This window comes from Bombus terrestris, chromosome 6 (genome assembly GCF_910591885.1).
Source record: "Bombus terrestris chromosome 6, iyBomTerr1.2, whole genome shotgun sequence".
Classification (NCBI taxonomy): Eukaryota; Metazoa; Arthropoda; class Insecta; order Hymenoptera; family Apidae; genus Bombus; species Bombus terrestris.
In genome coordinates this window covers 3,493,550-3,509,213 of record NC_063274.1, presented here as the reverse complement: position 1 = coordinate 3,509,213, position 15,664 = coordinate 3,493,550, and the positions used below count along the sequence as shown (strand labels likewise).

Below are 15,664 nucleotides of genomic sequence, written 5' to 3'. Positions count from 1 at the left end.
TTTACGATTATTATTTTATTATATTTTGCGTTATATCTCTTTCAAATTAATTTCTTCCTATTTCTTTTTCTCGTGTTTCTTTAATACCTACCAACACTCTTTGATATCGTAAACACCTAATCTATAAAAAAAAATTGTCTTATATTAATTGTCTTATTTGTTCGATTCAATATCTTTTATAATTCTTCTAATACAGTAAAAAAATATTTCAAACTCAAAGCATGAATCAAACATAAACTTCAAACCGGAGATGATCAAACTGAAATTTATGTGTTTCAACTTTCTCATCGTTATATGTATTGTTACTATTACTTGTGTATGTATATACGTATTAAGTTTTTTATTAAAATTTTTATCGGTCTCGTTTCATTAGTCGCTGGAAATCGGACCGTGATTGAAAATTGTTATAATGAAACTACCTGGTCGAAACATTAAATTCGCTAATATCGGTCGCTAAATTTTTGTGGTGCAGTTAATATTCTTGAATTCTATTCAGTGTGGAACAATGCATAATGTTATTTAATGTTATTGAGTTATAAACTCAATTCTAATTCCGTTAACAAAATTGTGCTGTCAGTTTCTATTCGTACTGGCAATAAATAAAATGAAATTTCCATAAATTGCATTATAGGAAAATATTATACATGTGCATGAAATTAATATGTAGATGGATTTGACAATCTCTACGTATAAAATCAATTGTGTTTATTATTATTATGTTCCCTCTGTAATCGACGTTTGTAATCAATGTCAATATTACTACGTATTTACGTATACTTATTTTTAAAAGATTTCTATTACTTTTAATCGAATAAAAATAATTTCAATCTCCCAGTTGCTTTTAGTATTTAATATCTCTTTTTAGAAACCATAGGGATAATATAATCTTTATTATCCGATAACAATATTGTAACACACTTGGCAATTCTATTATGTAATAATAAGAGGAAATAATTTCCATCTTCTGATATTATTGACCTCTGATATTATTAATATTAAATTTCTTTTTATATTTACCTGTATCGTTTCAATTGCTTGTCTGATATGACGATTGAATAAGGGTATTGAAATATAATACACATTTATATCTCTATTTATTTTTACATATCTCCTGTTTGTTATACTTCAACCGTAGTGTAATACCAAATATGAAGCACAAAGTATGACGATACGATAAATAAAATACGCGAGCTAAAACGTAAAAAGTATGTCGTTCGAAACGCTGCGCTGTTGGAAATAATAATTAATTTTCAACTACGCAGGCAATTTTGTATTTACCTGGCAAGCAAGCAAAATTCGATAAAGCTTCCTTTATCGAACGATGAAAATCCCATGTGCAAAATATCAGCGCACGCATCGCGAGCCTTAAAAACTTTTCGGTTTTACGAGACATTCAGCACTCTCGAGGGACATAAACGCAACTGACGACGATCCATTAAATCGGTGAACAAACAGATGGGGATACAGTTTCACAGTCTTCCGCCTGAAACTAAAATTGAACGGTGGAAGTAAAAGGGGCTGTAATAGCTATTTTTGAAAAAATTAAACAAGAATTTTTTTCCTCGAAAAGATGGTTTATATGAAGATCAATATCAGTAAATATAAAGGGAAGTGTTATCACAGTGATTTATACGGTCTTTAGCATTTCGCATATGATGTAGGACGTATGTTAGTTAAACGATCAGTTTCCTAAATTAAATTATGAGTGCTATGTGCCTGTGAACAACCTCCCTCGTGCTAGAACATGTTCGTAGATAAATTATACATTTCGATTATCCCATCAGGTAAGAAAATCTGTACTGACACTTACAGCCTTTTTAAGGAAATTAAATAATGGACTTACATTCTTACTTAAAATATATAATACCTTCTATTGTTTTTTACAATTTTTTATTGTCAACAGGTCTTTGAAATATTGAAATAAAAATATCGTAAAGCTATATAAAGTAATATAGTACAGGTAATAAATAAGTTTTGTAATCGTTTGTCAATAAATAACATTTTGGTAAACGAAAACATCGTTTTCTATAAAATTTTAGCTTCGTCACTTGTAGCCTTATTTATTTCCAATCTCTTCAATCGTATTTCGTCTTCGACGATCACCGACACCTTATAATACAATGAATAATTTTATCTGTGTCGGGCAAATCTGTTCGCAAGATGTTTACTAAATTCTCTTCAAAAGGTATAAAGTATAATGCATCACGTTCTAGTTGCACTTTAGTATCCTTTTAGATACAGATTTTTTACACTGCATTTCCAACTAATGAAACGAACCAAGATTAAAAAGATTAAAAATTTTGCTCCATTTGTGAAATAAATTGTTACTTAATCTTAAATAATATTATTTGAATAATATTGTATCTGGAAACTAAACTGTCTTGACCTTAAACTTGTAGAAAATAGTCCGTGAAATCATGTTCACAGGACGATTACAATTTCCATGCTATACGTATACTTTATATTTCTTTACATATATTTTCTTTAGTTTCAACTACCATGCTATACATATACTTTATATTTCCTTACATATATTTTCTTTAATTTCAAGTTCCATGCTATACATATACTTTATATTTCCTTACATATAGTTTCGTTAAAAATAAAACATGTTAATTTTCAGACATTTTCGTTTCACAAAATTTATTAATCAAATATGTAATTATATTCGAGCAAAAATTGTTTGTCTCGATATAAACGACTTAACTAATAACACTTTTCTCAATTCTACGTAATATATGTAGATATGTATACACGTTAGCAACAAACGCATTTTCATTTATATTGTCCGCTGAAATAGTAATATCGGTTTAATTAACGTAACACGCCGAAAGCGCAAATTGTTTAGCATAATACAAGGACTAAAATGTTTTCGACGCACACGTTATCGACTGGTTCTACGTGACGCGTCGAGCTTTAAACCAGATTCACTACGTGCCAATGCGCTTTTTTAAACCGCACCTTTTGACAAGATCCCTCTGAAGCTGCACCTTTGAAAATTCAATTTCCTCGACAGTAAAAAAAAAATTGGAAAGAAGTGCTCGTTTTTGTTTAACGTTCATAAAGTGCAAAAACGTATCTTTTACGCTTGCTATGCCGTTGACAATATAATTATTATTTAAGACTTTGTACATTCATATATTACAACAGAAATTAAAAGTGTCCAAAATTTACTGTAATATATCTGTCGAAAATTTTGAATTCTATGCAAAATTTCATCGATCGATAAAGAAAGTAAACACTGGTCAAAAATTGCAATTTCATGAGGTAGAGGGTTGGCCAATAGATACAGCCGATTACTTCATGCTTTTATGCGCAAAAAACGACTGCAGAGAAGCGCAAGTTTAGTTTTAAAGTAGAAGTGAAGTGGCCGTCTCAAGAGTCAACATTCAGCAGACAGAATGTCTGGAAACCATCTTACCCGTCTAGAAATCCTTACATTAAACTCCAACTAGTATAAGTTCACGTTCACATTTTGCCTCTTCTTTCTCTTCATTATTTACAGCGGAGTGATAGATGTGATATAAACAAGTAACGCTAAAATAATTTTTTTTTATGAAGATATAACGGGCGAGGTTACATAAATTAGGTTCTATAATAACACTGAAAGTAAATGAGCGAAATTATGTTTATTTAAATTTTAGACTTCATTACATAGTCGAATATTTTAATAAAGAATTTATGCGCCTTATATAGATTCGAAAAATTTGTATACGTTTCTTCCCTTTCTTCACAATCTTAAATCACTGTCCAAAAAGTTGCAAATCATTTCAATTTTGAATAATTTGTATTTTAAAAAAATTCGAATGAAGAAAATCATTTCATTTGTGACAAATTCCGATAAGCACTAAACAAATTTCGTCTGTTTGGACGCAATTACACGATTTCAATCACCGATACCAACACAGTCAGTATTGAGAACGTGCATTGATTCGCGATAACTGTAACCGAGGATGCATAATAAGTACTATAGAACCACATAATCGTATTTTCATTACACGTGCCGTAACAGACAGAAATTTGCATGGATCCACGATTCATTAGAGCGCAACTTGATCGGGTCACTATCGTCAGCCATGAATCACAAAATTCAAGCGAGCCATACTGGCGACTCAATCTTGTCGATTTCCAGTTGGTACAATTTATTGGATGCTTAAGTCGAGAGCAACCTACTGTGTCTTTCCAGTCATATGTTTAAATTTAAAAGCAATTTGTCTTGATCGCTATCGTGGAAACAATTAAATGTATTTATTACGGTTATTTAAGCGCCAATGAAAATTTACGAAACCTTAGAAGAAACAGGACATCGATAGAAATGCGACGTTTAAATTGCCCAAAGGTGAATCTTTAAAAGAACTAGATGTTTAAATACTTATATTATTTGCAGCATATGCATCTTTCTAAACTACTGCTTGCTTTTTCCATACTATAATTGTACGTAACTCAATACGTATTTTTTATTCTAAGTACTGAGATAAGGCTGAAACATTTACAAAATGAAAATAACATATAGAAATTCACGTGGAAAATCTTCGAAAATGTTTCTTATCATCGAATAAATATTTTTCAGATTCTATAGGATCAAAGGATACCAGGTTACGGGCTATCGATGTCCGCTGGTTTAAATTCGGAATTGATTTTAGAAGAGACTGAAAGAATAACTTTCAAACGAAATATTAAATTCAGAATATTCTAAAAATCGCAGAATCCTTCAGCTTATTTTTAACCAGTTTATTAATAGTTTAATAAAGGAAGATGAATTGAATTACATCGTATACACATATAGCATATAAAATGTTCGCTTTAATTCTATAAATCTTAGCTTCGTAGAATACGCGTCAGCTGTTTTCAAAATCTCATTAAGAACAAGTTACTTCGACTTGTCTATTTAGGCATTCAGTTTCGATGAAGCTGAATCAATAAACGGATACTGGTTTGTATAGAAAATTTCATTGAAATGTCGAACAGGATTTCGATTCAACTCAATTTGTAGATTTACATGAGATGTAAATTGAAATGGACGAGTTACTCGTCGACCATCGCACAAAAATTAAATCGACGAAGATTATACTGAACTTTGAGTAGGCATCAAAGTTCATGCACTCGCCGAATCAGCGTTAGTATGAATCATGTGTATCAGTATAATTTATTCATATCAAAAAGTATTAACAATCTTTCTGTCAGTTTCTTGCGAAGTATTAACATGAAGCGTTTGAAATAGAAAGAAAAAGAAACTTAATTATCCAAAAATTCCATTTTCCAAACATTCCTGCTTCTACTATTAATATTCTGCTTAAAATTTTCACCTAAAATCCATGGCATGTTCATTTTAAATAACTTTAGACCAGAACATAGTCTTTTTTAACTTTTTGAGCATTCCTCTTTGCTCTTCTCTGTCAAAACAAAGTAAAGCAACCTAAGACGCTGCGATATGTCAGAGCATTTCTCGTTACTTTCTTTTAAAAGTTTTGGCATCTTCCAAAATTTATTAGAAAATTTTTATTAAAGAAACAGGAACGGGTTAATTGAAAGTAAAATGAATTCGCGAGAATGGCTCTGATTAATTAGAAACGAGGTAAACGTTATTACGAAGATGATTACGAGTTGCTCGCTCCGAAATAGTAATATAATACTTAGGTTGATTAGGTATCCGGCGCGATAAAAGTAACCACACGGGAACCTGGGAAAGTAAAACTGTTAATTAGGTACAGGTAATACAGCACTAGGAATGACGCTAGAATTTCATTTCATTGATAGCACAAAGTAACAGCGCAAAGAGATTCTATTTTGCGATACAGTAATTCTTTTGCAGTGCTAAAAATAATCCGGTTATAATGATGTGATCAATTTCTTGTAGCGTAATAAATTTCCTGTTATCCATTGCACGGTTGCACAAATGTAAAAGTTATATTATTTGTGAAACGGACGCCGATTTATCATCATTGTATAACAGAAAATTAACATGTTATAACATGTTAGATGCTTAACACTTAAAATAATTTCTATATCAAAGATAACAAGTGAAATGTCACTAGCAATTGTAATAATTCAAAAATATTGTAAGATACGATGATGAAAAGAATAGCAGAATGTTTTCTAGATTTCAAATATCTAATATAATATAAAGCGTAATAAAAAAGGAATAATACGATAAAAGATTGCTTTAAAATGTTATATTGATTTAAAACATTATGTCATTCTTAAAATGTCCTATCTAGTATTTTTTCATGTTTAAATACGTTGAAATATTTAAAGTTATAAATGTTCTACATTTAATGAAGAAAAAAGTGCACAAAGAAAATGATGAAACCTCCAGTTTCCCTAATTTCTATCATATTTCTACCTAATTTTCCCATAACTACTATCAAATGCAATGTGATAGCATTGTAAGCCGAGCACAATTGATCGGACTGCTGCAGGCCTAATTTGTTATCCACAGACATCCAGCACGAATCGATAGCTCTTCCACCGAATTCCGCTATGCGGACCTGTTGTTTTCACGTCTGTTTGATCAATCAATTAGAGTGATTATCCTGACGCTTTGTCGTTTTCGAAGGGACTCTGAATTATCCTTACTTCTACTTAATCATCATTCTCATTAATTATAATTTCCACCGACTTGCTAGAACATTTTCCTCTTGATACACGTACCGACAATAAAATGTCGTAAATATTCTCTTTCATTCACTTCCAATTCTTTTCTTGGTGGCTTGATATTTTACTTGCTATTTTACTTTATCCCTTTTTTTGTACGTACGATAACTGCTTTAAGATAAGAAGAGAAATATCGGAATATCATGAGCAAGAAATTTTCTAATTATTCTAGTAGTTAGCGCATAATATATGAACTCTTATGGAAGAGAAAGAAAAGTAAATAACATCTAACAAGTACAACATCTTGAAGCAATCCTTCATTGTTCAATGATAAAATAAAAAATAGTATCTACGAAAAAGGATATTACGATAATAATAAAAAGAAATTTCAATTTTAAAAGTATTAATTTTCCTTGTCTTTAAATCATCGAGGCTACTATATATATATGTTATTCCTGAATTATATAAGATTAATAGCATCTCCTTCTTGTTACCATTTGAGATAATACTACATACGCAATCAATAGGCAACAAAACGAAGACTAAACCGAAATAAATGTACAATTTTAAATTGACAACAAATCGATGAAAATTTACATTAATAGATATATGTTACATTAATATTGCATTAGTAGTAATTTATATTTGTTCATTGAATTGCAGTTGCGTCTCCACCGGATCGAAGAGTCACGAGAGACGATATTGCAGTGTCCTCACCCGGTGCATCTCCAAACGTTAATGCAACTACAAGCTGCACTAGTACAACGTCGTCTCGATTGCACAACCCTTCCTCGCCTGGTCGGAATGGCCAGCTATCGAGTAAGTGACTCTATAACACGATTGTTGTATGGTATATTACGACCTTTATAGGATTACTCTATAAGGTTAGTAACATTATGGTGATTAAATAACGAACATTTTCAATAAATTTCAATAAATCTTGCGATGTACATAGGAAATTCCGATGCTTTAAATTGAATCAGAATTTCTACACATTTGATAAATTTTATCACATATGTTAGAGTCGTAAATTTTATTCGATCAGGTGTATCGATAATATATAGATTTTTCGTTTGAAATACAGCTTACAATTAGTCTCATTGGATTATGATAATTGAATTACGTAATTAATTTCGATATGACTATTTCTATACACGTAGGAAATTGCGATAAAATATATTTAAAAGTCGTCGTTCGACCAAGTTTCAACGAAATTTTTATAATCACATTATCGGAGCTCGTGTTAGATCCAGAAAGGAAAGTCATCTTCCTTCAGCGATGATCAAGCGTTTCGAATGTAGAAATTTTTCCTTTTTGGGGTGTACGCAGTATCGTGTAATTATTTAATATATTCGTGTCTTTTATGTTGCAGAACAAGGCACATTAACGATAGTACGTCGAAGTTCTGGTAAGAGTAAGAGTATCGGCGGAAGTTTCGAAAGTTCTCCGCCGCCGCACAGTCCTGACACTCTTTCGTCAAGCCAGTCCGTGGACCTTGATGAGATCCTTGATAATGTCGATCTAACGACGGACTCGCTTCCTGCCGTTGACACCCCCGATGCTTGCGACAAGGCTGCTCTCAGGTATGGCTTCCGCGATACTATTTTCCTCTATGCCGGTGTTCTTCCATTCTTTTCGAAGCGTATCTCATATATTTCTGTTCCGTCATTTCGTGTCAATTTGCATAATTGCATACGTTCATACTGAATACTTAAAAAACATACAAAAATCGCGCCCTGGAAATTGATGGATTTAATTTAGAAGAATCGAGTTGGAAACTAAAAAGAAATAAAAGTAGTTCCTTTTTAAGATGATTTCAGCATTTTTTCGTTATTTTATTATTTCGTTATTTCAAGAACGCAATTACTAGAATACACGAAGTACGTTTCGATGTAAAATAGAAATGAATTCAATTTCTCTTTTCCATTTGAATACAGTATTCTTCTGAAATATCATGGTGCGCGGTTAATATAACTACGCATTGTTTCGATGATACAAAAGTACGAATTTCAAAGCCTGTTCCCACTCGTGCAAAATATTAAATAACGCAACATTTTTCAAGCTTTTTCAAACTTTTGTCCAGAAAATGATTATATGTTTTGAAAACATTTGAAAACATTTTATTATTTGAAAACATAGCTACAAATTTACACGCACAATCGCAACATTGATTTTTATATTGCGCACAATTGAACTCAAAATATAATGAATTATGACGTGTTACTTGTGTTTCTATTATTATTTTCGTCCTTTTTATTGATTAAGTTACTCGATACGTTACAGTATGCATTAAGTACAATCTCTTACCGTGACAAAATATTATATTTTGAGTAGAATTAGACCATCAGGAGCGAAAGAAGATTGATATATTCGTTTGAAATCTTATCTTCTATAACACGGTAAATTTATTAATAGTAATAATGATCTTCAAATATTTATAACACGTAAAATATTAATTCCTGTTACAGATTGAGATGCTTACTGAGGCAGCTTCAACATGGCGAAATATCTGCAGAATTGCTTCAACGAAATTTACACTACGCGGCACGCGTACTCGAAGCTGTCTTCCTCGATGAAACCAAGTAAGTTTCGTTCAAAATGTTAATTGATAATCTCCTCTGTAAATTTCACCTTTAATAATATCGTGTTAGTTGTTTCCGTTATAGCTACATGCAGACGACAACTTCTTCGCGAAGATTTATATTTATATCTTGTGTGTATCATCAAAAAATTTGAAATTTGATATTAAATTGCGCACATCTACCCCTAAGTATATTCGTCTAATCAAATGATTAATAATTTGACTTCTAGGCAACTCGATTAATCGATCATTGACGAATTTGTAATTTATTCGTTATTATTGCTATAATAATAATTATTATTAATGTCTAACAATTAATGATATCTTTATCAGGATTTTGTATGATATATGATATTTTGTATGACTCACGACCCTTGAAAACACGACATTATATGAAAAGTAAATTATATCTTTGAATACGTAAGTGTAGTGTATTATATTTGTATATTGTATATATTATTTAAAACGATAAGAATAACTATGTATTCGTAATTTTGATAAAAATATAGACTTGTATTGTGACTACAGATTCGAGCAGTAAGGATAACAGAAATGCCTCTTTAGCTCAGTGGTAGAGCACTGGTCTCGTAAACCAGGGGTCGTGAGTTCAATCCTCACAGGAGGCAATTGAATTTTTTCTTTTTTTTCTTTCTCTATATCGCAAAAATTTCTCAACATTCGTCGACAAAATATTCATCATTTTTCACAACTGTTTTAACAATTCTTTTTATAAATGTTGTATCATTATTTGAGCTATTTGCGATCGTATTTCTCGCGCAGTTCTATATATCTTTAACATTCGAAATCGTCCTTTTTACGCTTATATTTACTTCGCATTATCATTACATTGATTTATTACATTACAATGATTTATAGATCGAAGTTGTTTCTTTATATTAGTCAAATAAAAAGTCAATATGTTTCATACTCCTGACGTTCTTTTTCATTCTCTTCTTTTCTCATTTTTCTCGTTTCGTTTAAATGTCGAAATTGATAAAATAACAGCGTTATCCACGCCGACAAAGCAGTCAGTCCAACTTGAGGCTCACATTACCGTGAAAGCCATTCCTGCCGAGAAACATCCGCATATTTTTTAAACGATCTATACAATTTTTCAACACATCCAACAAGGCGAGAAAACCATAATACGACGTGCAAACTATTTTTTAATGCGACGTATTTTCTACTAAGATTATCCATAAATTCTTACCATAAATTCGATACTAGCTGGCGACTACGATATAAAAATACTCAATTTAAAATACAGCCATGATAATCTCCGATCTATGTCAATTTCAACTGACGTTGCTCGTTTAATTTGAATATTTGCGTATATCACGATTAACATATTCCAGCAGCAACGACCGACGAGAGGCTCGAAGAATCCTTGAGTCTGCACCAGTCTACAGTTCGAAACTACATAATCCACTTAACCGTGATCTTTCCAGAGTCTATATCGGCGCGACGAGATTCTTATTAACCCCTCGACCGTGTAATAATTATTTCTTAGAAACAGGTATCCCAAGGGGAATAGCGACATCGATTCGAACCAAGCTAATCGACTTATATCCTCTCCGTATGGCGGCGCTATAATGCTAATGATTATAAATAAAGAAAAAGTGTAATATTCTACTGTTCTGTTCCCTACTTGACACATGCACTAACAAGCAGTACCGCAGGGTGAATTCAGGAGGGGTTGAGTGCTCTCGGTCATCGCGTAGGGGTGCGAGCCTGTCATCTGCATCCCTGGGGAGCGGCTTGGACTCGGATGGACAACAGGGCCACGCGGTGGTAACCCAGAAACGGAAGCTTCGCACCCCCGTATGGGCAAGGTTGCGAAATATTCACATTTCCGACCTCACACGACTTGTTCACCGCCCCTACCCCCCGCCCCCTTCTTCGACCCTTCGAAAATCAAACATCCTTCAAGAACCTATCAACCCAGACATCCGCCATGTTTCTATCGTTCTCTCCCCTTCACGTGTTGACATCTTTTCTCGATCTCATGGATCTCGTTATTAAGGGTCACGATCATGCGTCGTTTGCTCTGATCATTAGCGTCTAAGGGGAATCGAACCTTGTCCCGTGAACCATACCGAATTCCAGACCGATTCGATCGACCGGTTTCTGATAGTGAAAAATGACGGCGACGAGGGGGGGTGAAAGCGAAAAGCTGACACGGGATGTTTTTCTTCGGTCGAAGGATCTTGAGAAATGATTTTCTTATGAGTGTGAAGTTGACTTTGTTTTTTTTCAAGTTTCTCTTTTTTATTGTTTAGTGGTATTATAACTATTTTTTTTTTAATTATTTTCCATCATATCTTTATAACTAATTTTTATAATTACTGTTTCTTATGTATTTCTCATAACTATCTGATTTTTTGTAATTGATTTTTTCACTATATTTTTATATTGTAGTATTCGAGTTCTCGTAACAATGATTCTTCGTTTATTTTTTCGAACTTCAAGGTAATATATAGAATTATATTTATTTCTCGGAAAGAAGCTTATTCGATGAAAGCTGATTTCAATGATGAGGTTCGCGTTTAAGATATTTTTAATTTACCGCCCGCTAATTAAATCTAAAGTGTGAGATTTTCTAATGCGATTTCGCTCCCCCAGCGTTGCACCGCAGATCTATATACATACATACATACATACTACGTTTTCTTCTAGTCAACATATATGTAGTTTTGGCTTTGTACTAAATAGGTAGTGTAGACATTTTGCACAGGAATTAATGTGTGTCGATCGTTAGTCAAGTCTATAGTATCTTCGGAACTATCGTATCGTTCCTTACCAATTTGCACACATCTGCAATGCACGAATGTTAATATGTGATAAGTTTAGGTTTAGATAGGTCTAGCGACTATATAGCGAAACTATATCATGCTGCGAAGTTAAAACTGATGACATATTAGTTTTAGATTTTTTGAATAAACACACATGCAAGAAATTACGCTACCTCCTACAGTCAAATTTCGATATCGAAAAGAGATCAGTCAAAAAGCAACGATAGACGCGATAATTTTTTTTAATTTATTTCATTCTATATCAAAATTAACACTCGTTCGTACATCATTTGAAATAGGATCTCATCGATTTGCAATCGTGTTCAGACATTTTTTTATTAACCAAACATTCGCGAGAACCAGGAAACCTACAAAATAGCTTCTCGAAAATTCAGAACGGAGACACAAAAATAACAGCTGTTCGCCAGTTACGTGGTACACATAATTGGATTGCGAATGATCAAAGTCGGTCTATCACGAGCGTCAAACACATCAAAACACAGCATGACGACTCTCTCTACCTGCCTGGCCTGTCTCCCCCTCTTCTCTAGCCTGTTTTTAGATCTTTCTAGGTGTAACCTGCTCACTTCTTGGATATCTGCCTGTTTACCAGCTGTATGCATCGCTATCTCAAAAAAAAAAAAAAAGAAAAAAAAATATACGTACAATCGAGTTCTTCCCTCTGTCTCTATGTATGTGTTTCCTGCGCCCATCTATATGAGAACGTGCATGCGTGTATCTATATATACATATATAGGGTGGTGTGCGTTGAGAAATCACTTGTCATTTGAAACGAGCTATTTTAATGGAATGATCGAACGTCCCCTGTATAAACTGGATGACGAAATCGTCATCGAGACGCGACATTGTGTAAGCGCTTCTCAACCGTAAGAGATAAAAAGAGGAAAAAAAAGAAAAATGAGAGAAAAGAACGAGATGTCGCTGATAGAATGGAACTGTACAAACTTTTGTCATTTTTTCTCTCTCTCTCTCTCTCTTTTGTCTTCTATTTCCATTACTCTCCTATCTTTCTTTCTTATTTTCTCTCTTCCTTTACTTTATTTCCATGTAACGATATACACGCACGCAGGCGGACGTTCCGTGCTTTAGATACGGCCTGATGAATGTGATCTATCGTTTAATGTGACACACGTTTTTTTCTTCATGTTTCGAATTATAGAGACGCCGAGCGTGTGGAGTCAACCGCTACTCGCCGTCAAGGTATACGACGTAGGTTCGTTCAAATGTTTGAATACAAGAAATCGCTAAGATTTCATTCACGTTCACGATGTGCATCGCTGTCAGACACGTCTTTTCGTTTCGTCACGTTTCTTTTACGTTTCTCGTAGCGCGGAGACACGGTAATCTTCAAAACTCGCGGTAAGGACGCCTTTGAAAGGGTGACACGACGCCATTCTCTGGATAAATTGAATAGTTCGTTCGAGGACTCGGTTAAAGCGCCGCTCCATTTATTTTCTAATATCTTCCTCGATACCTAGGTTTTTCAAGTTCGCGATTCTTTGAAATTTGAAAGAAAATTTCCGTTAATGTTTTTATTCTTACTACAAAATATTTTATATTCCCGATTAGTAGAATATTTAAGGATTAATGTCGGATTTGTTTTAAAAATGACCGTAGTATAAATATATTTATACTGTATCGACATCACAGAAATTTCCTAAAAGAACTATCAAAATGATTTCACGATAATAATAACAGCGATTAGTCTAGCATTCGCCAAAAAATTACATTCGAAGTACGTATAAAAATTAGATATTACAAAATAAATAAAAGTTTTACCGTCGCCCTTTCAATAACTATTAAAACACAGCCATGATCCATATTCTGCATGAATCCTCATCCATCACTATTTGTCTTGTTTTAGTAACAATCGCCCACGTAATATAAATACACTCACCAAAAGCTTTAATATCACAAGAAATTACCATTTTTATCAAATTACACGATTACCACTTGTTCGTGTTAAATTACAGTACGCATGAATGTGCCGATTAATCGTATCTGATAAAGGAACTGTTTCACTATTCGATCAAATGTAAATATTCTTTAATCGTAATATTTCGAAATATCGTAAGAAACCTTTATGCGATAAATGTTACCAGTATTGATAAATCAATATTTTATTGTTCCAACGTTTTCACGCATTGATACCGTGCAATATGACGTTTCGTTGGTTGCATTTTTCTAATGGCCACAGCAATAGGAAATTTCGTAGTTTTATTCGATCTTAGACAACAGCATCGGTATTTGTTTAGTACAAAAAGATTTGTATCGATCCGACGCAAAAGTAATGGGAATCAGCACTCTAAAAAATGAAACACTGAATTGGAAGATTGTTTTTTTTTCTTTCAAGGCAGTAACGAGTTTGCGTTCGATATATTTTCCCGCGATTTTCCTTTTATCGTTGATGCTTGAACCTAACGAGAAATCGAGAGAGTGTTTCTACTGTGTTTAATAAGTTAAAACCTTTCACGGAGCTTGGTCGTTTCGAAGTACAAAAATTTCTGTCAAAAAATATTGCTTTCTATATTTTGCCATGTTTTTTCGAATTTTAATTGCAACGTTAGACCTGCACATGTTGCGTCAATTTCATTGTCTAACAGTAACGCAATTTAGGCAGAACAATTTTTGCAATACATGATTATAATGAATTGTATCGTTACGATGGATCCAACATTATTCGAACGAACTGGTATTTTGAGAAACGAAGCAGCTGAAGACTGTGATACACTCGTAAAAACCCATATACGTACATATTTTATTACATCGACGTATTTGGTTCGTCGGAATGTCAATTCGTCGATAATCTTAATCACTACAACGATAATCTTAGAACAACGAAACGAAAAGCAACGTACTGTGGTGGGGAATAAATTCTATTATTTAGGATGTAAATTCGTAAAATATTGTTTTCAAATTGATATTTTAGAATGTTGCGTCGATTTAATAGAAATTGGATTTTAATCAAGGAATTTTTCCGTTATTAAACGAGACAGAACTCTTATTCCTTTATCAAACATAATTCCTCTCTGTTCAGTGTTATATTCTTTGGAGAAGATTCCATCACAGTTCCTATTAACTTTACCGAGCTCCCTCTTAAAAGTATTAAAGACATTAACGACCCACTGTATATAGTACCAGTAACTTATAAAAACTTGCGAGGACTTTCTAATTCCTGTAGCTCCTGTTGTTTGACGTTGAAGAAAACTTCTTATGCTTTAAATAAAACGAGTAAAATTCCGAAGGTTAGATTCCTAATGCAGTCGATGCAGAAACACATCATCATCGATATTCAGACACAGGCGTTTCATTAATACCGTACATTGCTCAATTTACATGGATTCACATCGCCACTGCGTTAAACATTTATCGCTATACATACCATATTTTTAGCCACTTTGAAACACTAGTGTGTTTGCTTGAACCGCTTTCGCATACTACCGTCTTTTCCTCGCTGCGCATTTTCTCTATTCTACTTTAACTATTCAAACAGTTTCGACTGTATTATTCAGAACAAACTCTAGAATTATGTATAAATAATTTGGATCACTTTTGGAAGAGAATAAATAGAACGGAATAAATCTACAACCTTAAAGGCAAATCCTTGGTACAATTAAGCACACTTTCGTTTTAATAATAATGCTACCGTAATACCCATGAGCGAGATAATAATCTA

At 33.1% G+C, this 15,664-nt stretch overlaps 1 protein-coding gene and 1 non-coding gene across 10 annotated transcripts in view; both read left to right on the top strand.

The window, feature by feature from the left end:
* The window catches only part of LOC100643404 (calcium/calmodulin-dependent 3',5'-cyclic nucleotide phosphodiesterase 1), a 217,247-nt gene that overhangs the window by 187,472 nt on the left and 14,111 nt on the right, over window positions 1-15,664 (top strand). For 6 of the 9 annotated variants that reach the window (XM_048406838.1, XM_048406839.1, XM_048406837.1 and 3 more), the window contains 5 exons: window positions 7,258-7,413; window positions 7,967-8,177; window positions 9,063-9,176; window positions 10,855-11,007; window positions 13,148-13,201. In XM_048406838.1, coding sequence (XP_048262795.1) covers window positions 7,258-7,413; window positions 7,967-8,177; window positions 9,063-9,176; window positions 10,855-11,007; window positions 13,148-13,201 — 688 coding nt within the window. The remainder of the gene's footprint in view (window positions 1-7,257; window positions 7,414-7,966; window positions 8,178-9,062; window positions 9,177-10,854; window positions 11,008-13,147; window positions 13,202-15,664) is intronic. The other 3 variants (XM_020863472.2, XM_012309280.3, XM_012309283.3) reach the window with 3 other exon arrangements.
* Window positions 9,730-9,801, top strand: TRNAT-CGU. Its single transcript has one exon. It is a non-coding gene; the product is annotated as a tRNA-Thr (tRNA).